The sequence below is a fragment of the Trichoderma evansii genome (genome assembly GCF_050947405.1).
Source record: "Trichoderma evansii strain SZMC 28006 chromosome Unknown GGI43scaffold_22, whole genome shotgun sequence".
NCBI classification, from domain to species: domain Eukaryota; kingdom Fungi; phylum Ascomycota; class Sordariomycetes; order Hypocreales; family Hypocreaceae; genus Trichoderma; species Trichoderma evansii.
This window is the reverse complement of record NW_028145184.1, coordinates 219,208-244,521: the sequence shown is the minus strand read 5'-3', so window position 1 is coordinate 244,521 and position 25,314 is coordinate 219,208. Positions and strand designations below refer to the sequence as shown.

The 25,314-nt window shown below is 49.2% G+C and overlaps 7 protein-coding genes across 7 annotated transcripts; 4 read left to right on the top strand and 3 right to left on the bottom strand.

Moving 5' to 3' along the window:
* Positions 1-5,322: 5,322 nt before the first annotated feature.
* On the bottom strand, positions 5,323-7,219 carry GGI43DRAFT_386959 (glucose-6-phosphate isomerase; the record flags this gene model as incomplete). Its single annotated transcript, XM_083203860.1, has 4 exons — positions 5,323-5,843; positions 5,922-6,028; positions 6,100-6,633; positions 6,723-7,219. The coding sequence occupies 4 exons, from the start codon at positions 7,217-7,219 to the stop codon at positions 5,323-5,325; spliced, it is 1,659 nt and encodes a 552-aa protein (XP_083057252.1).
* Positions 7,220-8,018: 799 nt separating this feature from the next.
* Positions 8,019-11,496, bottom strand: GGI43DRAFT_414096 (kinase-like domain-containing protein). The gene is made up of 4 exons (XM_083206995.1): positions 10,883-11,496; positions 10,614-10,742; positions 9,009-10,540; positions 8,019-8,945 (listed from the first exon to the last, which is right to left on the bottom strand). The coding sequence occupies exons 1-4, from the start codon at positions 10,902-10,904 to the stop codon at positions 8,742-8,744; spliced, it is 1,887 nt and encodes a 628-aa protein (XP_083057251.1). The 5' UTR covers positions 10,905-11,496; the 3' UTR covers positions 8,019-8,741.
* A 1,291-nt stretch (positions 11,497-12,787) lies between these two features.
* Positions 12,788-16,537, top strand: GGI43DRAFT_414095 (coatomer subunit beta'). Its single transcript, XM_083206994.1, has 4 exons — positions 12,788-13,185; positions 13,335-13,419; positions 13,490-14,951; positions 15,017-16,537. The coding sequence occupies exons 1-4, from the start codon at positions 13,168-13,170 to the stop codon at positions 16,014-16,016; spliced, it is 2,565 nt and encodes an 854-aa protein (XP_083057250.1). The 5' UTR covers positions 12,788-13,167; the 3' UTR covers positions 16,017-16,537.
* Positions 16,538-16,677: 140 nt separating this feature from the next.
* Positions 16,678-17,542, bottom strand: GGI43DRAFT_195412 (uncharacterized protein). The gene has a single exon (XM_083200008.1). The coding sequence runs from the start codon at positions 17,427-17,429 to the stop codon at positions 16,860-16,862; it is 570 nt and encodes a 189-aa protein (XP_083057249.1). The 5' UTR covers positions 17,430-17,542; the 3' UTR covers positions 16,678-16,859.
* Positions 17,543-19,698: 2,156 nt separating this feature from the next.
* GGI43DRAFT_195366 (ankyrin repeat protein) lies at positions 19,699-22,107 on the top strand. The gene is made up of 2 exons (XM_083200007.1): positions 19,699-20,880; positions 20,936-22,107. Exons 1-2 carry the CDS (start codon positions 19,902-19,904, stop codon positions 21,769-21,771), a joined length of 1,815 nt encoding a protein of 604 aa, XP_083057248.1. The 5' UTR covers positions 19,699-19,901; the 3' UTR covers positions 21,772-22,107.
* Positions 21,782-23,158, top strand: GGI43DRAFT_414088 (ankyrin repeat domain-containing protein). The gene is made up of 3 exons (XM_083206993.1): positions 21,782-22,397; positions 22,465-22,613; positions 22,812-23,158. Exons 1-3 carry the CDS (start codon positions 22,358-22,360, stop codon positions 22,995-22,997), a joined length of 375 nt encoding a protein of 124 aa, XP_083057247.1. The 5' UTR covers positions 21,782-22,357; the 3' UTR covers positions 22,998-23,158.
* Positions 23,159-24,211: 1,053 nt separating this feature from the next.
* Positions 24,212-25,306, top strand: GGI43DRAFT_414086 (enoyl-CoA hydratase/isomerase family protein). The gene has a single exon (XM_083206992.1). The coding sequence runs from the start codon at positions 24,451-24,453 to the stop codon at positions 25,264-25,266; it is 816 nt and encodes a 271-aa protein (XP_083057246.1). The 5' UTR covers positions 24,212-24,450; the 3' UTR covers positions 25,267-25,306.
* The last annotated feature ends 8 nt before the right edge of the window (positions 25,307-25,314 follow it).

Genomic DNA, 25,314 nt, shown 5'->3' with positions numbered 1-25,314 from the left:
CTCATACTTGCGCTAACGCTGGCCGCCGGTGCAGAGCCAAGTATCTGTACCTTGGCGAGGCCTGTACTGTGCCACTCTTTCACATGCACGCATCATCGTACCTACATATCAGCGAATCTACGCATGCACTGTATGGATTACGGCGCTGAAGTCATTGAACCCGAACTTCGGCATCGTGAGCGAGCAATTTCCCATGGCGTGGTTGTCTGTGCGGCGTTGTGTGCTGTAATGTCGTGTTTGCATCTCGCCCAGCGGCAGATTCAGCCGGCGATGCCATCGAACAAACTACGCCAGCATGGCATCAGATGCTTTGCGTGCTGCTGTGCCACATGGCCATCATCATCATGACTCTGTCGGCCAGGCTCTGCCGTTTCGAACGACTTCCGTCAGGGGGATCCACGAGCGAGCCCCGTCCAAACTGTGGCCAAGAAATGGATGGAAACCTCCGTTTCCTTTGCCATCAGCAGCAGCTTGGCCTGCCAATTAGGGGCCCCATAGGCCTAAAACATGCCCAAAACCAAGGAAATCCATTCCTTGCCTTGCGCCTTTTTGTCGTGGTTTGGTGTCCTGCGGTCCCACCGCCTAAACTAACGTCATCCGGCGGCTCCCTGTTATTGCCTGCTGCAGCGCTGTGCTAGTGTAGTGCTATACTTTTGCTCACGATAACGAAACAGACGCGCGCTCTCGCTGGAACCCCCCGAAACCTGCCCAGGGCTGGCGCTGCTTAGCGGTGCTCGGGTGGCTGACTAGTTGAACCAAGGGGGCCACTGAGGCGGCCTAAGAATGGATGTCGCTGGACTTTAGGTGGGGAACAGCGGACGGTGACATCAACACCACTTCACCACCCGCTGAGCCCTTTCACGATACGATGCCTGCTGGCTGCACGATGCGATTTCGATTCGATGCCGCTACGGAGATGCAAATGGGCGAACCCTGCGTCACGGGTCACGCCGTCAGCTTATGAGAGGAATTTTGCATTTGATTAATTTCTCCTGCTGGCCAGCACGAGGCTGGGTGATATCATTCCAGCCGCGTGGTCCAGATTGAAGCTTACTCGTGGCTCACACTAACGAGCTATAGCACTCTCAAGTCTCGTCTCGTCGTTTGTTGACCATGGCTGCGATTAACTCAAACCTAGCTGTTTACAATAGGCGTCTTAGCGTCAATTCCCGCTCATTGAAAGCCGCTCTTGGATGCCACACCTTCGGTATGTATGCTCTGAGATATGTTTGCATGTGTTTGCATGTGTTGCCAACAGCTGGAGCATCCATCGCATCTTCAAAGGCCTCGCGAATGAACGAATGCCCCTCCTCTTCTCATCCTCCTCCTCCTCGTCTCCTATAATCAATCCTCCGTGGCTTGTCTTGCTCTTCCCCCCTAAAACTCATGATCCCTACCACCCCCCCTTTCACAAGCTGGCCTGTCAAGACAAACTCAGATACTGCTAGGCTTACCAGATGCATACATCGCACACTTACGGGACCACGCTGGTATCTACGATCGTCGCCTCACAGGGGGGTCCCCCCCCCGGCAGCACAATGACGTAGATTGAGGGGGATCCATCACCAAGCAAGCTCCTTTAAACAAATCACAGCTTGCCAGGACAAGTTGTTCGGCGGCATTGGTGTTTCCGTTTCACATCCAGCTGTGCAAGATACAGATGCAGAATACAAAATGCAATATATGCACTCTTCTGTCATCCAGCATAAACAGGATCTTGTCTCGCGGTTGGAACTGACTTTTTTCTCTTTTCGCGAAGCCATCAACGTCAATGGCTGCCTCGGGATCACAGCTCCTACACCAGCTATAGCTTGCTTCCACGGCTTCGTATGCAGCTCTCCCTTGCATCGAATACGCCCACATGCAACGCACGATTAAGGAGGAAAAGGACAAAAGGAAGAAAACGAACGAGGTTTGCGTCGGCACTGCATCCATCGCCCCAAAGGGTCATCCATGTCCATCTCACGGTAACGACTCATCAAAAACGCTTCCCCGTGGGACCCTCTGCGGGCGATTCTCTAGTCAGTTGATGGTCTCCGCTCCATCTCCTCTTGGTCCAATACACGCCCGCGGGGAAACATGTGCTTGTCGATCTCTTGCTTCTTTCTTCCCGTTGCTCTCCATCAACCACATGCTGCGTGCATCGTGTCGTTTGCCCTCTGTTCATGTTCATGTAAGTTGACGTCGTGACACCAGGCCAAGGTTACACCTCAACTTCAAGTTTTTTCATATGCCGAAACGCTATCATGACAAGCATCCATTACTCGGGCATGGAAAACAGGTTATGAAACATGCAGGCTTTGCCCATCTGCGTCAAAACACATTGCCAGCCCGTAACATGAAGCCGTGCACGATGATATCGACATCAAGCCACCAGGCCAAATGTATGACTCCTCACTTTACTTAGCTTCGGCTGTGATACCTGCACGAGTCTATATTCAATCAAAAATAAAACATGCTAAGAGGTGCTACTGCGTGAAACATATGGCATTAGCCTCGAAATTCATGCAAACACGGGGCCCAACAAGACAAACGAAAAGCAGAAAAGAGAAAGTGATGTTCATTGACGATACCCGTTGCGGGCTGTCCAAGCATGGATTTGCCGCCATTTCAACCACTCACAGCCCATAAGCCAGCCCGGCCTCGCGCCAAGTCTCAAGTAAGAAGACGGGCCGACACATGGACGAGTTTTTGCGCGCTTTTTCCGTCAGCTTCAGAGCAGGAAACGACGAGAAAAGACGAAACGGCTAAGGGTGGCTTGGCCTGGCCTGGTTCATGGCTTGGCTTGGCTTGGGCTTTCCGGCTCGGGTTCACGATGGCCTCTGTTTCGGCCTCACTTTGTGCTGTTTGCCCCTGGTAGCAAGCTGGGCGTCGCTTATCGTAAGATGGTGAGATTGCACGATTCTTTTTCGTATATCGGCAGAAACAGCAGCCACGTTGCAAAACATCCCTGGACAGCAGCAGCTGAGAAACGTGGTGCTCCGGGCTCACCGCAATATGTCAGGCTGTTTGTTACTCTCTGCGCTGTCTGTGTCTACAAATCAGAAGAGGCCCAAAACCTCAAAGTCAGCTTCCCAGCATCCTTCCGGCCTTGCTCGCCTCGTTCTCCCGGAACGGCGGACGAGGGACCCAATGAAATCGAGTCGAATCGATGGCCAAGACAACCAGCGCTGCAGGATCCACCGCCGTTAGCAGGTACTTGCGCCCTCGCCAACGTTACCTCGTCCATGCTTGGGACTTTTTAGTATCACCATCTCTAACGGCTATTCTCCCGAACTCCTCCCCAAAGCAGCGCCCTCCGCCGGCCCTCCGGGTAGGGGCGCGCCTCTTTTGCTCCACTGTGCGCCGCCGTAACAAACCGGCTCGATTACAAACAAATGGGGCCCCAACCGTTTCGCCCTTGGCGGCATTAAAGTCGTATTAGCCAACCTTGCTGTGCCATGCCGATTGGGGGCGAGTTGGCACAAAAAGGCCGCAAAGTCGGAAGAATTGAACCATGCAAGTATCATGTTTGTTGCTGCTAAGCTGCACTGGGCTTGAGGTAAACCGGTCTGTATTAGACGGTGGCGGTTTTGGACTCAGCCCAGCTCTCGCTCAGCTCAGCTCAACAAATGAGACTGGCGGCATGACTCGGATTCCCCGAACGAGAGAGCAGCAAACAGACATGTTACATTGATACTGAACGACATGCATCGTCTTCATTTCTTGTGCTTCGTTTGCCAATTTTAAGGGGGTAACAATACTCCGTTCTTCTACATAGCCCCCTATCATTTGAAATGCATGTACATATACCACGATTATATCCCGCTGAGAGGTCGTTATCTCTCCTCTTACATGCAGGGCACTAATATGATGTGTCAGGCAGTGTAGTGCAAAGGCCAGTTAAAATCACAGGATTGCCCGAGATAGCGGCGAAACCGTCATCGAATCCATGGGCAAGCAGAATCCCACGATAACCAGCGCGCGAGTATTCACTCAAGATGCTGCTAGATCCCTACATGCATGCGCCCGCCCCCCTTTGCCACATGTTGACATGTGGATTGGCTGCCTCTTCCTTTGCATTGCTTTCTTATTCTCTCTTTTTTGGATATTCCTGCGTTATTAGCCTTGCTAATTGCATGCCGTGCTGTAAATCACGCCTAGATGCCTCTCAGCCTTGCAATCCCTTATACCTATTACACTAATTACATGTAACCACCACTCCCAAGGATGAACCACAGTTATCACCATCTCATCACTCTCACATCTTAACAGAAGCCAACTGACAGTTACATTCCCCCAGCCTGTCACTCACTTACAGCAATATTTCCCTCTCCCCAAACACGCCACTTTTCCCACATGGCAGAGGCAACCTCCCCCAGACCGTTTCACCAGCATTAGCCTAGCCTTCTCTCCGCTCAGCCTAGGCTATAATCCTAATACTATCCATATCCATATCCATCCATGGATCCCAAATCGCTCATCGTTTTTTCTTCCCCGTATTATCCCGCTTCTAGTGCAACTCTATACCCCGTATAATATTGAATGCTACCCAATGTCTGCCCTTCCAGCAGCCTCTAATAGGAAGTACATTCACAATCCCGAATTGTCTTCACATGCACTATCGGCTTGGCTGTCAATTGTCACAAAGCGCCAAGCCTGCTTATTCCCGTAAACAATCGCGAAAATCTCTTTAACTAAAAGCCTCAAAAATCCAACCTCATCTTGTTCAAGACTCTTCCCACCATTTTCCCATATGACTCTTTGCTCATGTGTGCCTGTGTTCGCCCGTGCATGTGCGTCCTGCGCCCCGGAAAATAACAATCTGAGTTATTAATTACTTACATGCTATTTTGGTGGTGTGAGAGTTGTGTCAAGCGTATATAGTAGTGTTACTAGCAGTACTAGGTTGGCAAGTTTATATGGTTGTAAGTATATACAAGTACTGTACTTTTCTATTTCTCTTGTGGAGAGCGGCTAAGTACGAAGAGGTAAGGCTAAATAGCAGGCATACATGCTCAGATGAGAGGTATTATTCGTTGTTGAGCGTATTATACGGTTCACATTCCTATGATATAGGGTCAAATGCCTCAAAAGTACTAACCACATGCTTTTCTTTTCATGGTATCATGCCGATCAATACGACTACACTATATATGTCACATTTGCAGTAGGCAGGTAAGCTACTTATGCTAATGATAATTCTAGCTCCGTAAGAAACTAGAGCAGATTTTTAATCTTTCATTAATAATTCTCATGTCTTTCAGATGCAAACTTTCCCGTTATGCTTGTCAACCCCCTTTTTTTTCTCCTTGCTTTTTTTCTAATTCATATTTTGACTATTTAAATCTTGGCAAACTGCTTGAAGGCGCCAATCAGGCCACCAGTGGAAGCATCGTGGCCCTCGCCGTTGCCGGGCTCGTCAAGCTCCTTGAGAATCTTCTTAGCAAGGACCTTGCCCAGCTCAACACCCCACTGGTCGAAGCTGTTAATGTCCCAGATGGCACCCTCGACGAAAGTCAGGTGCTCGTAGTAGACAATCAGGGCACCTAGCTCAGCCGGGCCGATGACATCTCCCACCAGGATGGATGTGGTTGGTCGGTTGCCGAGGAAGCGCTTGTGAGGGATGAGGTCCTCAGGGGTGCCCTCAGCTCGAAGCTGGTCGTCGGTCTTGCCGACCATGAGAGCCTCAGCCTGGGCAAAGTAGTTGGATGCCAGCATCTTCTGGTGCAGGTTGTCGTGGATGGGGTTGTGAGACTTGGCGGCCAGAATAAAGTCGGCGGGGATCAGCTTGGTGCCCTGGTGGACAAGCTGGAAGAAGGAGTGCTGAGCGTTAGTGCAAGGCTCGCCAAACAGGATAGCACCTAGAATGTCAAACCAGTTAGTCTTTTGCACTCCCATGCCAAATTTCTGGCTGTATTTCAGGAAACATCGAAACTCACCAGTGGTGTACTTGGCGGTAGAACCATCAGAAGTGATGGCCTTTCCGTTGGACTCCATGGAGAGCTGCTGGAGGTAGGCAGCGAATCGGTGGAGGTATTGGTCGAAGCTAGAAACGAAGCTCCCAGTTAATAATGCCCAAGCAAAACAAATTCTCTCCAATGATTGGCAATTACTTACGGAGCAACCAGGTGAGTCTGAGCCTGGAAAAAGTCAGAGTACCAGACACCCAGCAGACCTCCAAGGACGGGAATGTTCTCCTTCAGGGGAGTCTCGCGGAAGTGCTTGTCCATGGCGTGGGCACCGCTGAGGAACTTGTAGAAGTTGTCGTAGCCGACGTACAGAGCAACGCTCAGGCCAATGGCGCTCCAGACAGAGTAACGGCCGCCAACCCAGCTCTCGAAGCCGAACATGTTGGCGCTGTCAATGCCGAACTTGGTGACCTCGCTCTCGTTGGTGGAGAGGGCAACAAAGTGCTTGGCAACGTCTCCCTTGCCGCCGGTCTTCTCGAGGAACCATGACTTGGCAGTGTTGGCGTTGGTGGTGGTCTCTGCGGTGGTAAAGGTCTTGGAAGCAATGAGGAAGAGGGTGGTCTCAGGGTCAGAGGCCTTCAGGGCCTCGGCCATGTGAGTGCCGTCGATGTTGGAAACGAAGTGGAGGGTCATGTCGGGAGCACCATAGTGCTTAAGAGCCTCAGTTACCATGACAGGGCCGCTGTGTAAGAGATAAATACGTTAGCAAAGCTCCTCTCGCTCTTTCACTCACTCAAGCTCTCTCTTTCACTCAGATGAGCCAAGACTTACAGATCGGAACCACCAATGCCAACGTTGACAATGTTGGTCAGCTTCTTGCCGCTGAAGCCAGTCCACTCGCCGCTTCGGACCTTTTCAGAAAACTCCTTCATGTGCTCCAGCACGCTGTTGACGCCGTTGGGGCCGCTCATGACGTCCTCGCCATCCACCTTCATGTCCCAACCGCCGACATTTCGCAGAGCAGTGTGGTAGACGGCACGGTTCTCAGTGAAGTTGATCTTGTCGCCGCGGAACATGGCATCACGCTTGCGCTCAACGCCAGCCTGCTCGGCGAGCTTGACGAGCAGGTCGAGGGTCTCGTTGGTGAGGAAGTTCTTGCTGAAGTCGAAGAGAATGTCGGCCGAGCCGGCGGCCTTGAAGGTGCGCGAGAAGCGGTTGAAGCGGTCGGCATCAGAGGCAAAGGCCTCCTTGAGGACGAAGTTCTTGGCGACGTCGTCGCGGTGAGCCTGGAGCTCAGACCAGGCGGGAAGGGTGTTTGCCGGAGCCATTGTGAGGTATCTTTTCGTTTGCTGTATTATTTAAATCGCTGGGTATTCTGATGAAGGCTCAAGCTGTTAATAACAACGCTGGTATTACAATGGAATAAGGATCAGGCCACCACGTCGACTAGACTTGGCGTTTGCTCTGGTTCAGCTCGACTCTCCAATTCAGCACCAATGATGAGGAAACAAGACTCGGGCAGCAACCAAGAGCAACTGATGGGGACAGCAGTATATAAAGACAAGATAGCTCGAGGCTATTACTAAAACTCCATGGCGGTCATCGCGGGCAATGCGGAAGCTCGTCTGGGATGACCGACGTGGTGGGGGTGGCGCAAAAGGAACGGGACAGAACCAGGGGAGAGAGTTGCCCGGCTGCAGAGGAGAGGAAATGACTCGAACTCACCAGCAGAAGAGCCGTTGCTCAGCAATTAATTGGTGAGAAGAAGAGCTCGGAAGATGCCGCTGGGACGAGATATCGCTGCCGGGTTTCGAAATGCCGCAACAAACAAGGACGAGGTTTCTGTGGCTTTGCAGCTTTTTCTGGATGGAGGGATGGAGGGGGGAGCTCCAATGCTTCAGGTGCTGGGAGTGAGCTTGAGCCACTGCCCCTCACTGATGACCTCACTACTGGCAGCTGGGAACTTTGAGGGAACTTTGGGGAACTTTGCGCTGGAACTTGGCAGCCCGCTGCAATTGGCTGGGGGGAGCTTACCAAAGCGCTTAGCTCAGCCGTGGTAAGGCATTAGTCGTTGCGCTGCTGCATATTAGATATGGAGTTGCCGTATATTAATTATATAATAATAGCATGGTAATTAAATGCTTCAGATTCTTTGAGATTAGAATTGTCATCCACTTGTAAAGTCTTACAAATTCTGCCCTGGTCTGCCGTCACATGAGTTGTCATCCCATCCAAAGCAGAGATACAGCTATACTCTGTCAATACTTGGTGGGGGGGCATATGCGAATTACATACACGTGCTGACATCCCGCAATTTGATTCAACTTCAACTCGAGTTACAGTTTATCTCAACAAATATGCAACGATGTTTGTATCTATATCTGCCTAACTATGTCTTGGCAACTCCATGATAGGTACTGGTAATTAGTGGCTACTAAGTAGAACAAGGCGGGATGCACAACTGCCAGCTCTGCGCTTTTATACTGGCTGCAATCATAACCGTCACTCTAACTACAAAGACAAACAGCAAAATAAAAGGGCTGAAAAACAAATCAACTCCAATCATGATTCCTGCTAAAACTCCATATAACATGTGGTTCATCATGCATTGTTTCAAGCCAAATATGGACCCGTGCCTCGTGTCTCTCCTTCACCCATATACCTTTCCCCATCCTCTCAGCTTCGCTAGTCTTGATGAAAAACATGGCGTCAAAACACCTGCGTCCAGTTCCCTTCTTCCTCTTCGTCTCCATCATCTGGTTCTTCCTTTTCGCTTCAAATTCATGGTTCTAGTGTCTAGTCTCAACTCAAATTGGTATTCGCCGAAAATAAAATGCTGCCCTGAAAAGCTCAATTGTCCTGGAGGCTACCCACAAACGAGGGGTCTCTAACACTTCCGCCGGCATCTCCCAGGCCCGCAATGGGGCGGTTATAGCTGAATCCCTGGAACTGGTCCTGCATCGTCTGTGATAGCATTGGTCCGTCTACATATGAGTCCTGGGGAACTTCTCCTGTAAAATCTACGTCAAAATTGGTCGTGTCCATGGCATCCGCCTAAAAAATCAAGTTAGCAAATTAACCAACAAGTATTTATCAAGGGAATGCAATTCAACATACCACGCTGGGCTTGAATGTAGGCTCGTACTTGCGCTGGAGGAGCTTGCGCCAGTCAATGTCGTGGAAGAACGGATGGGCCTTGATCTCGGCCGAGCCATTGGCACCAAGTCGCTTCTTCGGGTCCCGGTTAAGCAACTTGGTCAAAAGATCCTTGGCAGCCGGGGGCACTACGTCTGAGAAATGCAGCGGCTCGGACAGAATCTTTCTGTACATTTCGTTGGTGTTCTCATCGTAAAAGGGGGGCAGACCAGTCAACATCTCGTAGAGCAAAACGCCCAAAGTCCACCAGTCGACCGTCTTGTTGTATCCCTGGCCAAGGAGAAGCTCGGGAGCGAGATACTCGGGAGTGCCGCAGAATGTATTTGTTCGGTCCTCATCCTTCATATCCAGCTTACATAGACCAAAATCGCACAGCGCAATGTGGCCCTGGTAATCCAGCAAGATATTCTCTGGCTTCAAGTCTCGGTAGATGACGCTAAATCCGTGCAAGCACTCCAAAGCGCACAGAAGCTCTGCAGTGTAGAACCTTGACCTATTAACGTCAAAGCGATGCTCCTTTTGCAGATGGTGGAAGAGCTCTCCTCCGTTGACGAAGGCCAGAACAAAATACAGCTTCTCAGGCGACTGGAAACTGAACTTGAGAGGAACGATAAAGGGATTGTTAATCTGCGCCAGCACAGATCTCTCAGCCAGAGTATGGGCGACCTCTGATCGAGAGATAATGTGCGCTTTTCGAATCGTCTTGAGTGCGTAAATTCGGTTGGTGTCCTTCTTGCGCACCTGCATCACCTTGCCGAAACTACCTTTGCCTACCACTTTTAGCAGTTCAAAGTCTTCAATCTTGAGCTTTCCAGCTCGTGTCTCCACGAACTCAACCCCAATCTTAATCTTGCCCGTGCCGTACTGGACGTCGACCCACTCGACGCCAGCATGACCCTCTCCTTTTTGACGCTGAGCATCGGCCGCCTTTTCGCGATCCTTCTTGCTAGCCTTTGCGTCGTCGGTTCCATGCTGTCTCTCCTCAAACTTGGGGTTTATCCGGGCCACGCCAAGGAAGATATCTTGGCTTCGTCCAGCCCCAGGGGGTGCAGCAGGGTTCCGCATATACAGATGAATCACCAGCTCCGTCACTCTTGAAACATCAAACTTGTACTGGGTATTTGAACCAGCCCACAGAGGGTTCTCGGGGTTTCCTTCGACCGAATTGACAAACACCTGCACCTTATCGAAGTCGATAAGCGCATAAGGCATGTATTTGCCGGAAATACGTCCGTGGTTGGTCGGGAGAAAGCCGAATCCGCCGCCAGAAGAGTGCGGCCTCGTGCCATTACTATATGACCCAGCAACGCGCTGAGAATCTGGGCGCACAGAGCCAGTCAAGGCGCCGCCCGATGAACGGGAGCTCTGGTGGCTGGATGCAAAGGCGCTTCTGTGTTGCTCGGGCAGAGAGAACCCCTGGCCTTCGTGGATGGTAACGACCAAAATGCCGGGCTTCTTCATGACCGGCGCTTGTGACAGGGAATCCGCGCCGCCTGTAGGGATTAAAGAGAGCAGTTAGAATCAGAACAGGTATCTTGGCTCCATCAATTGCCGGCTGTAGCTTACCAGGAACGGTTTCGCTAGTCGGCGTGGTAGCGCCTGGGCTGGTCCCCTTTTCATCTTTGTCGGTGATGGTAGAAGTCGACGGCGACCGGGAAAACGCGCTCAGCGGGCCGAGGTGCGTGTCCTTGAGCTCTGCGCAATTCTAGTTAGCATCATGGCGACAACCATCGCCAGCGGGTAGCCAAAGGCGAAGTGCATCGTGTCCAACGCGGCGGCGAACTAGCAGCGAGCTGGACAAGACATCGGGGGACAGTCAAAAAGGAGAGACATACTCTTGGTCAGCTTCCACGACATGGTGACGGTACCCGGCAAGACCGCTCGATGGAACAGATTAAACGAAAAAGATGGGCGCGGATAGGAAAAGAAGGAAAAGGGATGGCAGCCAAGGAGTGAATGCGATAGACGATAGACGGCTGCGAGATAAGGCAGCTGACGAGGTATCTAAAGGAAGCAGCCGCTTTTGATGGCCGGCTGCAGAAACCAAGACGCAGACGATATGGCCGGGCGTGTTTTGGGTTCTAGCTCAGTCCAATCAAGTAACCCCGCAGACCTCGAAACTCGTGAGAACCCACCCGCTCCAGTTGAGGGATGGATGGCTGGGGGCTGGTTGGAGGAGGGCGGGCCCCTATTTTTTGGGAGGGTTCGCTAGTAGATTGTATTGTCTTTGGAGATGTCTGGGCGACACGCGATGCGATGCGATGCGACGAGGTGCAGCGCAGATGAAATTACAGAGCAGAGTCGCGAGAAGAGCAATAAAGGCGCGGCTATTCTGTGGAATAAACGAGGAGGATCGTAAAAAAGAAGTGGGCAGTGCTCGGCGGGAGGAGGCGACAAACGATTATATAAATGGATCGATGTCTTTGTAAGAGGGCTGGATCATCAAACCAGGAGGAGGCGAAGCAGCGAAGGAGCAAATCTGGGGTGAGTGGCTCTGAAGACCGCTGGAGGAGCACTAAAAGTTGGCGGCGGTTGGCGGCGCGCGGGCGCTAGACACCACACTGTGCGCTCTAGGGGAAAAGGGTCTGGTACAGTGTCTGGCCTCGGCTGCTTATCGCTGTGCAGCCGAGAGTCTCAGAGGGTATTGGCGACGATAACACAGTGCAGGACCGTTTGTATTTTAGCGATTCAGTTGAGCCGCTGGTGGGTTTTACAGGGCCTCTCTGCCGTGCCCTCTCTGTTTCGTGTCATGAACCTTGCTTAGAGAGAGACTGTAGTCTTTCGGCCCCGTCCCATCTCGAGTCGTTGCGTTTAGAGGCAAAAATTGTATCCTGTATTTCGTATCTTTGAATTACAGATGGATGGATTTCTTGAAGCATTCAAAACTTGAATAATAGTGCCTGCACTTGACGTTGCATAGTACGTCATTGATATGCGGTTCCTGGTTCCACACCCAATGCTCCTTGGCGATGGATGGCAACCAAGATGCGCAGCCACATCTAGACACGATTGACACGCCAGCGGGTGCGTAATGCGAGCACTTTTTATAGAATCCATCTAGGCGCAAAGTGGTATTTCTCCATCAGCAGCGCCTAGGGACGTGCAAAGTGTCCGTGTTCACATAGTACTACATGCAGCGTCACTAATACGGGTGGCCTTGTATCCAACGCCTTGTGCAACACTCATATATGTTGGTTATATGCCATAGGCGTGTTATCTGTCGACTATGGTCGAATATCTGTACAAGAAACAGAACAGTCTCTGGTGGGCGTTTGGGTATTTCCACATGACTTTTCTATTCTGTAAATACTAGTACTAGAAACATCTGTCAATAAGTCAGCAACTTCTTTTACCTGAATCGCATCTCAGAAGGTACTGCTCCGCTCCAAATATTATACTGCTGCCTCCTCGTAGCGAAGATGAATAATGCAAATTATCGATATACAAAATATATACCATTTTCTATTAGACCCAATATCATTCACCAAATATGGCGATCGAGCTGTATTCAAGACTTCATTGCTTTAATCCATCATGCTTACCCTGGAGCTTTCAAATTGGAGCCGCTTTTCCCCCTTTTCTCCAGTGGACTGAATGAGAGCGTGCTAAAATGGTACCTCCACAGCGGCTCGTTTTTGTAGCCACGTCACGCTATTTGGTTGTACCTTTTCTATCCTCTCACCTCTGACCCCTGGCACTAGCGCAAAGTACCTCTGTACCTCCCACTGCCAGCAGCTATCACGCTGATGCCTAAGAAACCAGGCCCCCACCACGTCCGTAGCTGACCACCTGGCAATATACCTGGCTCGGACTCTCGATAGCGCCAGCAGGACACATTTTCGAGAAGCTGGTCAAGCCCAATTGAGAGCTGCCGTATCTGCTGCGAATCGACCCCCGACGACGACAAAGAGCTCCAGAGACAGCAGACTCTGCCCGGCTCGTCCTCGACCAGCAATTGTTCCATCCACCAACGCTCCGCCATACCTTTCCACTGCCTCGGCGTCGTATGTGGGAGGTCGTCGAGTTCGATTCACCCCGCGCTCTACTTTCACCCACGCCACCTCCCTTTGCCTTGACCACATCAGCGAGACCGGAGCCTTAGAAGGACCAAACCGCCAAGATGAGATTGGACGTCAAGGTTAGTTCCCGATACATTGGCCCCGTACCTTGCAGAATCCACGCTGCATGCTGTATCCCAAGCTGTGGATGTCGTCGCAAGATGCCGGCCAAGTTTACCGCTTCTACAATATCACAACGTGTCACTGACCGTGAGCTTTACGACGACAGCGTCAGCTTTACGCTCGCAGCGAACGAGTTAAGGGAATCGATTTCCACCCTCAGGAGCCATGGATCCTCACCACCCTATACAGCGGTATGTCACAGCTGCCTGAATCGAGTGGCCGATTTCGACTTGCATCACTAATGCACTTTCCTCCTTCTAGGCCACGTTAACATCTGGTCATACGAGACACAACAGATTGTCAAGTCTTTCGAGCTTACAGATGTCCCCGTGCGAGCTGGTAGATTCGTTGCGCGAAAGAACTGGATAGTCTGTGGATCAGATGACTTCCAGCTGCGAGTCTACAACTACAACACCTCCGAAAAGATCACCTCCTTTGAGGCGCACCCCGACTACATCAGAGCCATCTGCGTTCACCCTACGCTTCCATTCGTCCTGACCGCCTCCGATGATATGAGCATCAAGCTTTGGGACTGGGACAAGGGTTGGAAATGTGTCCAGGTCTTCGAGGGCCACAGCCACTATGTCATGGGCCTTGCCATTAACCCCAAAGATACCAACACCTTTGCGTCAGCGTGTTTGGACCGAACTGTCAAGATCTGGAGCTTGGGATCAGGCACCGCCAACTTCACCCTCGAGGCCCATGAGACCAAGGGAGTCAACCACGTCGACTACTACCCCCACTCCGACAAGCCCTACCTCCTGACCACCTCTGACGACCGAACAGTCAAGATCTGGGACTACACCACCAAGTCTCTGATTGCGACCCTCGAGGGACACACCAACAACGTTTCATTCGCTTGCTACCACCCTGAGCTGCCCGTCATCATCTCTGGTTCAGAAGACGGCACCATTAAGCTCTGGCACGCCAACACATACCGACTGGAGCAGTCATTGAGCTATAGCTTGGAAAGAGCCTGGTGCGCCTCTTACCAAAAGGGCAAGCAGGGCGTTGCAGTTGGTTACGATGATGGTGCTGTGGTGATCAAGCTGGGACGCGAGGAACCTGCCGTGTCGATGGACCCCTCTGGCAAGCTGATTTGGGCAAAGCAGAACGAAGTCGTATCATCCATCATCAAGGGAGACGCCTCTATTAAGGATAACGAGCCCATCTCACTACCAACCAAGGATCTAGGCACCTGCGAAGTCTACCCCCAGACGCTTATCCACTCACCAAATGGCCGATTCGTTGCCGTGTGCGGTGACGGCGAATACATCATTTACACAGCGCTGGCATGGCGAAACAAGGCCTTTGGATCTGCCATGGACTTTGTGTGGGCATCAAAAGAGAACAGCAATGACTTTGCCATTCGAGAGTCGCCCATGAGCGTCAAGGTGTTTAAGAACTTTGTGGAGAAGAGCGGAGGCCTCGATGTTGGATTCCAGGCCGATGGTCTTACCGGAGGTGTCCTCCTGGGTGTAACTGGCCAGGGTGGTGTCTCCTTTTTCGACTGGAACACTGGTGGCTTGGTTCGCAGAATCGAGGTAGAGCCTAAGCAGGTCTACTGGTCAGAGAGCGGCGAGCTGGTGGCTATTGCTTGCGAAGATACGTTTTACGTCCTGCGCTTCTCCCGTGAAAACTACATTGAGGCTGTGCAATCTGGAGAGGTTGAGGAGGATGGCGTCGAAGCAGCTTTTGAAGTCATTACGGATGTCAACGAGGCGTAAGTATTGTTTTTTTTTGTCTTCCATTTTGTGGGTAAAAGTCCGTTTCTAACATTGGATACAGCATTCGCACGGGTGAATGGGTTGGTGACTGCTTCATCTACACCAACAGCACTAACCGACTCAACTACCTGGTCGGTGACCAGACCTATACCATCTCTCACTTTGACAAGCCCATGTATCTCTTGGGTTACATCCAGAGAGATTCTCGCATCTACCTTGCCGATAAGGATGTCAACGTCACCTCCTTTGCCCTGTCACAGCCTGTTCTTGAGTACCAGACCTTGGTATTGCGCGAGGATATGGAGACAGCTGCTGAGCTGCTGCCAACTATCCCTGCCGATCAGCTGAACAAGGTTGCACGATTCTTGGAAGGCCAAGGACACAAGGACCTTGCTCTGGAAGTTGCAACTGACCCCGAACACAAGTTTGAGCTCGCACTGGCCCTGAATCAGCTTGCTATTGCTCTTGAACTGGCACGACAAGCTGACGTCGAGCACAAGTGGAAGACTGTTGGAGACGCGGCTCTGACCGCCTGGGATGTCAACCTTGCCGCGGAGTGCTTTACACATGCCAAGGATCTGGGCTCTCTCCTTCTAGTATACTCATCAACAGGTGACCACGAGGGTCTCGCCAAGCTGGCTGCTCAGGCGGAAGAGGCCAATGCTCACAACGTGGCATTCTCATCCGCCTGGTTAGTCGGAGATATTGACCGATGTGTGGACATTTTGACGAAGACTGGACGAACAGTAGAAGCTACTCTGTTTGCCCAGACATACAAGCCTAGCCTGGCCGCGGCCGCAGCGAAATCATGGAAGGAGAGCCTGGAGAAGAACAAGAAGGGTCGAGTAGCCAAGCTGATTGGTGTGCCAGATGACGATGCGGAACTGTTCCCTGAGTGGGATGAGTGGCTAAAGCTGGAGAGCGAGGGTGGCGTAGCTGCCGATATCGATTTGGCGACACCTAATAGCAAGACTGAGGAAGAGGACGAGGCCGAGGCCAAGGAAGAGGAAGAGGAACAGGATGAAGAAATGGAAGAGGCTAAAGAGGAGCAGGAGGAGTAAAAAGACACAAAGGGGGAAACCAATCGACTATTTTCTAGATGGCAGATGGCGTAGAAGAGGGATTTTATGTGAATATGATTCTCAGCTGTTGTGTTGCGTTATACACTGCACAAGAATTTTTTTATAAAAAGCTGCATGGTTGGGTGGTTGATTGTGGGTAGTCACGGGCCTATGTTTGCTTGAATATACTAAAACAGATACTAATAAGTTTGATTGATTTTGAGCCTTGATAGAGTTGTGTGATTGATGAGAATCATTTAGTGTTGGTGAACAAGACTAGATGGAGTATGATAGTGTAAGAAGAGTTTGGCTAATGGGGCACTTGGGGTGTTGGTAAGCAGCATTTTAAGCATAGTAAAGGCTTATAGAGTTAATTTTTCTGATCGGCTGTATTTGGCCTTTTTTCCTTTTTTTGGAAATGATTATCTTCGTTTGAGGAGGTTCTGTGAACCATGAAAATGTTTTAGTTTGGGCGTTTTGTGTATTGCTTGAACAATGTCCTGAATGCTACGTGCTTGCATGCCCCTGATCAATGCAAGTGTTTCACTATGAGACATTCGGGCCGTCGCTCTCCACCACTTACACGAGCTAAGCGCGAAACAACTTGTCACATTCAAATTCAATTCACAACAAGCGTTGAACGGGAAAAAAAGAAGAAAAATGGTAATTATGCGAAGTTGATGCTGCAATGCTCGCAATTGGTATTTATTTATTCATTAAAATAATTAAGTAACGTTCAAGATGTCGTCCATAGTCAATAAAGCGTGAAATCAGACACGTCTAAATCACCCCTTTTCTTCATCGATTGAAAAGTGTCCATATGTCTAAGAAGATAGAGTCCGTTTACAGGACAGCAGCGAGACCAGCCGCAGCCAGGACGGCAAGGCCCATTCCAGTCTCACGAGCACCACCAGCAGTGCTGGTGCCAGACTTGGCAGCGCCAGACTTGGAAGCATCAGTGGCCTTGGAGGCGCTGGAGCCCGTGGGAGCAGCACCAGTGGTAGCACCAGCACCGCCAGTAGCACCAGCAGCATCGAGCAGGCTGTTGCTGCAGACGGGCACAAGGCTGGTGTAAGAGGCGAGAGCAGAGCAGTCGGAGGCGAGGGAGGTCAGCTCATCCTTGTGGCTGCTGAACCAGGACAGCACCTTGGCCTCGTAGGAGGAGTAGTCGGCGCTGAGGCTGGAGGCGATGCTGATCTTGCAGGGGTTGGTCTGAGGGTGGTTGGCCAGGTCGGACATGATGGCGGGAGGAGGTGTAGGAAGAGACGAGACGATGCTCAGGGCCTCAGTGGCGCACTTGCTGACATCGTCGCCGGAGGCGGAAGTTGCGCGAGGGAGGAGGGCGCGGACGTCGAGGGCAGCAGAGGCCGAGGCGACGAGGGAGAGGATGGCGACAGCAGAGGTGGAACGCATGGTGGGCGATTTGTGAATAGAACAAGTATATCAAGTGAATGAGTGAGTGAATCTCTTGATGGTGTATATCTTGGAGCGAGTGAGTGACTGGAGTTGAGAAACTGCAAGACTGTTTCCTGTCAACTAAAACTACGGGTCTTGGCGCTCTATATATACTATTTCTGCTATACCTACATGCTAATCCTGTTACCCAGTCCGGCAATGGAATCATAGCTCGCGTCCTGTTGCCTGAAGGGAAACCCGTTCAACTGTTTTCAATGCAAACCACGCCATAACGTCTCCTCCCCCTGCTCAGCCCAGCTGGGGGCTTGGATGATTTGCGCTTCACCGAATCCAGACTTGGCGCGAAGCCAGAATGCTCCGTAATGTCGCTTCCTTGCGGCAGCTGAGCCTGGTAGTATCCAGCTCGGCTACGCTATGACATGCCTAGCGTGGGAATTTTCCTACCGCTGATTGTGGATTGAAGGGGGTCGAAGGATCGATGGAAGGGAAAAAAAGGGGGCAGAGCCTCCTTCTGACTCTTTCTGGCGCTAACACGTTCTGAAAGCTGAGTGTTAGTTTGGAGCGGATAGTATGGATGGGGTTTAGTGGCGCGCTGAGGCGTTGAATGGGGAGATTGGAGTTGACGGGACGGCTTCGGTGAGGCGTTTTGTAAAGAGTCAACCTTGGACTAATAACTGGCAATGTTAGGTTGTACGAGCAGTGGGTGTCTTTGAATGTGAAGTTAATAAAAGTATAACCACGTAGTTTCTGGCAATGGGTGTGATACTATGCAGAATATCTGCATAAGTGAGCGACGATTATGCCTTGCCTGACGTGTAAGAAGATGGTTTGCTGGCCTTTGCTGCATCTATTCGCCGTCGTCTGTCCGCCTGAGCTAACTAAGGCATGAACTAAAATAAAACAAACATTGGGCGGTTTTCGGAATAGCTCCAACGAAGATTTACACGTAATTTTAGATGCATGAGTGGTTTATGAGTGGGAAGCATTAGTGCTTGAGAAAAAAAAAAAAGAATGAACGAAGGAGAGGAACTCTGCATGGGTGCTGCGGCCTGGGCGTCGTCTAATAAGTATTAGGACTATCGTTTTAGGCACTACTAGGGGTTCTTGTCTCTTTTTTTCGGAGAGTTACCGGCCGTCTTACTTGACAGCAGTGGATAGAGGGAACCGGGGTTATTGGATACAAATGAAAAGTACATAATCTTACCCTGCTGACTTACAACTACATGTACATGTAGTTTGTCACGATTTACGACAGCTGTTGGCGAATTCGCCTACGAGACAGTTGTAGCCATTTCTCCCTATACACGTAATAATAGTATGCCGCCACACGAAAAGTAAAATGCAAGCGGAGAAGCCTAGAGCTGATCATTCAATGTAGCCGCCAGCTAATATGCAGTCAGAGAAGCATATTAATTGGCCCATGTACTGTATTCCTCCAAAATATTGGACTGTGGATTCTGATGGATATTCTCCGCTATTTACTATAATCAGTCGATTGACTACCAAAGATGGTTAGTGGAATGCTTCATCAAGAAAATCAAGAAAGACTCCCAGTTTAATTTTTCGAGGGAATACGAATATGCTCTTGCGCTTTTGCAAGCGACGCCAACTCGGGGAGTAGTGCTGATCGCCTTTTGCCGGGGGAGAAGTAAACAAGGATTCTGCAAAGGCACTAGAATCGGATTTTGTGGTGGATCATAAGGCTGGCTGGCTATATTACGACTTGAAAGATACTTTGATCAAAACTAAAATAATAGCAAGGCATGCGTAGAAGAATAATATCCACTGCCACTGTTCCGTTATAAAGGGCCTGCTTCTTAGCTATGCTGTCACACAATTACATGTAACCTTTAGCCCAAAATTGACCTTCATTCACTCTTGAAAGTAGATTCTACTATCATTCTCAAGATGCCCTCAATACCTATGTTCTGGACCGACCAATCAGGATGATCTTCGTCTACGAGCATCTGTGATGTCTTTCCTTCGTTTATCAAAGCCTCGGCATTTGCTCCACGTTGAAGGAGCAATACTATGTTTTCTAGAATTTTCTTTTTCGCTGCCATATGCAATGGGGTCTTCGTAAATCCATCACTGGGCTTCTCACCTCTTTTTAATGTCTAGCAGATCTATTCGAGATCCATTTGAATAATCAAGCGAATATGACAGCTGATGTCGCAAACGTGGTTACAGCTAGGCTGCAATGCGCCCAACACCCCCTCACATTTCAGCCTTACGGGCCGAAAAGTGTAGCGACATCCACCATACAGTATGTTCCTTTCTCTCTCAGATATCGCGGTTTACAACTTTTTTGCACTACAATCCCACCATCCCCTGATCTATGAGAGGCACGGAGCACTTGAATTAATTTTCAATAATCTTTGGCAATCGAATCTTAAGCGAAAACATTGACGCCCGAGCTGAGTCGAGAACCTCGCGTCATCCATCCTCTTAATCACTCCGCAAACGAGCATGTCAAACCCTAGCGACTATATAGTTGGCTGGATCTGTGCAGTAGACACGGAATACGTTGCTGCACAAGTCTTTCTTGATGAAAAGCACGAAGGGCCTGAATATGTGTCTCCTAATGACAATAACGATTATACACTGGGCAAGATTGGGAAACATAATGTTGTCATCGCCGTTTTACCTGGCGGAGAATATGGTATAGCCTCTGCTGCAATCGTGGCAAGGGATATGCTACACAGCTTCCCGAACATCAGGATCGGTCTGATGGTCGGCATCGGCGGCGGTGCGCCAAGCCAAAAGCACAATATCCGTCTTGGCGACATTGTGGTCAGTGAGCCTCGAGATGGGAAAGGTGGCGTGTTCCAATACGACTTCGGAAAGACGATACAGAACCAGAGCTTTCGTACAACAGGGTTCTTGAGCCAGCCACCAGCGGTGCTGTTAACGGCAATGAATGGACTTAAAGCCCAATATGAGATCGATGGTCATCAGTTTGAAGAAGCCATTAATAACATTCTCAAGAAAAAGCCGAAGTTGAGCAAGAAATACAAGCGGCCAGACACAAGTACAGACAGACTTTTCAAACCCGAAGTTACTCATGATTCTACCTGTACTACGGACTGTGTTTATGATCCATCAAAGCTGATATTACGATCTGAACGGAAAGAAGAGGAGGACAACCCAGCGATTCACTACGGCTTAATTGCTTCTGCAAACCAGTTGATGAAAGATGCACTGGTCCGAGATCGAATGGCAGCGGAAATGGACGTCCTATGTTTTGAAATGGAAGCAGCAGGGTTGATGAATCATTTTCCGTGCCTAATTATCCGGGGCATATGCGATTACTCAGACTCGCACAAGAACAAGGAGTGGCAAGGCTATGCGGCAATGGCAGCGGCTGCATATGCAAAGGACCTTCTGTATCGGATTCCTCCTAATAGGGTTGAAGCTGAGGAGAAAGTCACAGAGCTTCTTTCCAGAGGTTAGTTATTGTAATACCTCTTTGTTGCTGAGTTAGTGAATTAATGAATTTATAGTTCACGATTATATTAAAAAAATAGAGTGTAAATTGGATAGAAAAGGAGACATCGAAATCCTCAACTGGCTTACCAATATTGAATATGGCCCTCAGCAGAGTGATAACCTTCGAAGGCGGCAACCGGGAACTGGCCAATGGCTTTTAAATTCTACAGAGTACTCAACTTGGCTAAAGACTGACAAGCAGACGTTATTTTGCCCGGGAATTCCAGGAGCAGGGAAGACAATTCTCACATCAATTGTAGTCGACGATCTTTGCAAGAGATTCTCTGGTAATACTACAATTAGAGTTGTGTACATCTACTGTAACTTTCAACAGAAAGGCGAACAGACAACCTACGACTTACTTGCAAGCCTGCTAAAACAGCTAGCTCAGGACCAGTCTTCTTTACCAGGCAGCGTGAAAGACCTCTATGACCAACACCAAGCTAAGAAAACACGGCCGTCAATAGATGAAATCTCCATGGCTTTACAGTTTGTGGCAGCTATGTTTTCAAGAGTCTTTATTATCGTCGATGCTCTTGATGAGTGTCAAGCATCAGGACAAAGCCGATCGACGCTCCTTGGGGAAATCTTCGGCCTTCAGGCGAAGACAAAAGCAAATTTCTTTGCAACTTCACGACGAATTCCGGAAATTGAAAGGGAATTTAAAGGATATCCTTCTCTTGAAATCCTTGCACGCGATGAAGATGTCCACGGATATCTTGATAGTCACATGTCGGAACTCCCAGAATTTGTCTTAAAGAGACCAGATCTTCAAAAAGAAATTAAGATTGAAATCGTCAAAGCAATTGACGGAATGTACGTGTCTCTTCTTCCTTCGCGAAAATGCTAATAATTTATAGGTTCCTGCTTGCAAAGCTTCATTTTGATTCCTTGAAAAGTAAATGGACGCCAAAAGCTATCCGGAAAGCTTTGGAAACCCTCCCCACTGGATCTGAAGTATATAATGAAACTTACAACGCCGCGATGGAGCGGATTAGGGGGCAGACGGCCTCGAAAGAGCTTGCAGTCCAGGTTCTATCGTGGATTACCTGTGCAGAGAGACGGCTGACTACCTCAGAGCTTCAGCATGCACTTGCTGTGGAAGCGGGTGAGTCTGATTTGGATGAAGACAATCTCCCAGAAATTGAAGATATGGTCTCTGTATGCGCGGGATTGGTTACTGTTGATGAAGAGAGTAATATCATCCGCTTAGTCCATTACACAACACAGGAATATTTTGAGCGGACTCAAAACCATTGGTTCCCGGATGCAAACATTAATATTACGACAATCTGCGTTATATACCTATCATTTCGTGTCTTCGAAAGTGGATTTTGTCCGACGGACGACAACTTCAAGGAGCGCTTGCAATCAAATCATCTCTATGAATACGCGGCACGCAACTGGGGTTATCATGCTCGCAAATCTTTGACATTATGCCGGGAAATCATGGTATTCCTAGAGCAGCAGGCAAAGGTAGAAGCGGCGAGCCAAGTACTGATGATGAATCCACTATACCAAAGACTAATAATGATGCACGAAGGAAGCTTAACAAGTTCAAATTACACGTTCCGTCAAGGAGTCCCAAATCATATGACAGCTCTTCACTTAGTGGCATACTTTGGGGCTGAGGAAGTGGCAAGGGCGCTCTTTCATAATACAAGAGAAGTTAATGCAAAGGACACTAACGGCCGGACGCCGCTGTCTTGGGCAGCAGAGAACGGGTACGAGGCAGTAGTAAAGCTGCTGCTTGACAAAAGTGCTAATCTAGAGGCTAAAGATGAAGGGGGCCAGACACCGCTGTCTTGGGCGGCAGAGTACGGGCACGAGGCTATAGTGAAGCTGCTGCTTGAGAAAGGTGCTAATCTAGAGGCTGAAGATAAAGGGGGTCGGACGCCGCTGTTTTGGGCGGCAAAGAACGGGCACGAGGCAGTAGTAAAGCTGCTGCTTGAGAAAGGTGCTAATCTAGAGGCTGAAGATGAAAGGGGTCGGACGCCGCTGTCTTTAGCGGCAGAGTACGGGCACGAGGCTATAGTGAAGCTGCTGCAACCTCCCCAAGATCGATCCACTATTTAGTTTTAGATTTTAATCTATTCATAACCTATTTGCGATAATATATTACAAAGAGGGCACAGGGGATTATGAAAAGTTATGTTTTCTATTGATAAGCTGTAGCATCTTTACGATGGTTTGAGTTTATATCACAGAGTGATGGTTCAATACGACTTAGAAAGGGCAGATCAGAAGCGCGTATTGCATGCACGAGTAGCTTAAGTGACCCATCTACGATTGTCCTAGGCGCTCTTGCTACATTTCGATCGAATTATGTATGACGACGCGTTAAGCTGCTCCCGTCGACTGCCTGCCGGAATCTGTCTACCCAGGTGCACAGTACGGCAGATTATACAAGCCGACATATAATTACATGTATGCTAGGGGACAAGTCTGTAATACTTGCACTGAGGAGAGGATCGTGGTCAGAATTCCCCAACCGAATGCAAATGTGTTGACCTATTTTGGGACTGAGACGTCTGAAAATCAGGTCATGAAAGACAGGGTGACTGGGGATCAATTACGTAGATTCCTTGCTTTGGGATGAAAAGCAGTGAGCTTAAAGAATAATTATCCGCTCTTTATATTTAGAGAGATATGTGATCAGCAGATCCTCATAAGCTGTTACAAAGGCTGCTGCTTGTGTAAAGGAGTATCTTAATATAATACCTGTAGAAGCTACAACAAGATAGGTAGTTGTAGGTAAATTGAGCCCTGGTGGGATTTCAAAATAGTTATGTTTTGGAATTAGATAAAAATAGCAAGGACTGGCAAAATGATGAGCATAAATTTCCTAATGATACACACATAAGGGTAGGAATAAATACAACTGCTTTGTAGTGATGCCAGGGAAAAGAAAATAGGAAAGGGTCAACATTGTTCAAGTAGGTTATAGAACAAGCCTAGAAGAAATATCTATTTTTATTTCTACACTGGGTATGTATAGGGGTTGGGTGCATATGGTAAGTAAATGTATCTATATTAGATGTATACTTGACCATTGAAAAAAGCGAGGTAATACGCAATAATAGCGCATTCTCGCTTTAACTTGTACTACACACCTTCTTGCTAGGACACTATGCGTTTTATTAATAAACTGTACTGCATGTAAGAAAAGCTATCGACCAAGAAATCCGCACTGGCAATTGGCAGAATTACTGTATTAGGAGACCGCGTTGCATGTGGCGACAAAATAGCTTTGCTTTCTAAAAGTAGTGCGGCGCTAAGACATCTGAAAGGCTTAATGGCCGCTTACTGTGTCTCCATGAAAACATGTCATTGCGTCCGATTTCATTTGTGTTGCTTTCACGACAACGGATGCTTGCTAAGCGGTCCTGTGCATATATACTGCTATGATCTCCTCGTCAAGATGTAATTTCAAGACCAAACACATCCATAATTATAATTCTCTTGAAGCCGAAGCGAATCAAAAGTCAGCCATACACAAATTGAAACCCTTCTACTTTCGAATCTCAATATGCCATCGTCCGTATTTGAAGTCGCCAAGGTGACACCTCATTATTGGCGCGCAACAATTAACCAGCCGCCTTTCAATCTGGCGGGGCCCGATTTCTTCATCGGCCTTTGGAATCTATTACAGGAGGCTGAAGCTGAATCCGGTCTCAAGATTCTGGTTTTCGATAGCGCAGTACCCGACTTCTTTATCTCCCATTATGATCTTCAGCAGGCTGCATCAATTTCGCCAGATCTATTGGCTAAATGGCCAATGATGATGCTAAAGCTGGCTACAATCCCGGTAATAACCGTTGCTGCGATCCGCGGTAGAGCAAGAGGTATTGGTTCGGAATTTGTATTGGCCTGCGATATTCGGTTTGGTAGCAAAGAGAAAGCCATCTTATCACAGGCCGAGGTTAGTTTTGGGCTCATTCCTGGAGGAGGTGGTATTGAATTGCTCCCAAAGCACGTGTCGCGTAGTCGGATGCTTGAAATTATCTGTGGCAGCGACGAATTCGATGCTACAACCGCTGCAAACTATGGCTGGATCAATCGAGCTGTGCCAGACGCTGAATTGGATGGGTTTGTCGATCAATTTGCGCGCCGCGTAGCTGGGTGGCACAAACCAGCGCTAGCATCAGCGAAGGAGCTCACTAACGAACGCTTCGGCCTTCCTAAAAAGGAGGATTTCAATGCATCCTACAGTGCCATGGCACAGCTTTTGTCAGATTCTGAAGTGCTGAAGCGGATGCAAATATTGATAGAGGGGGGTTTGGAAAAGAATAGGGATGTGGAGCTTGATATTGCGAACTTTACAGCAAAGTTCCCAATGCAATAACTTGTACTTATTGTATACTTGTCAAATTTAAGATTTATCAACAGAATC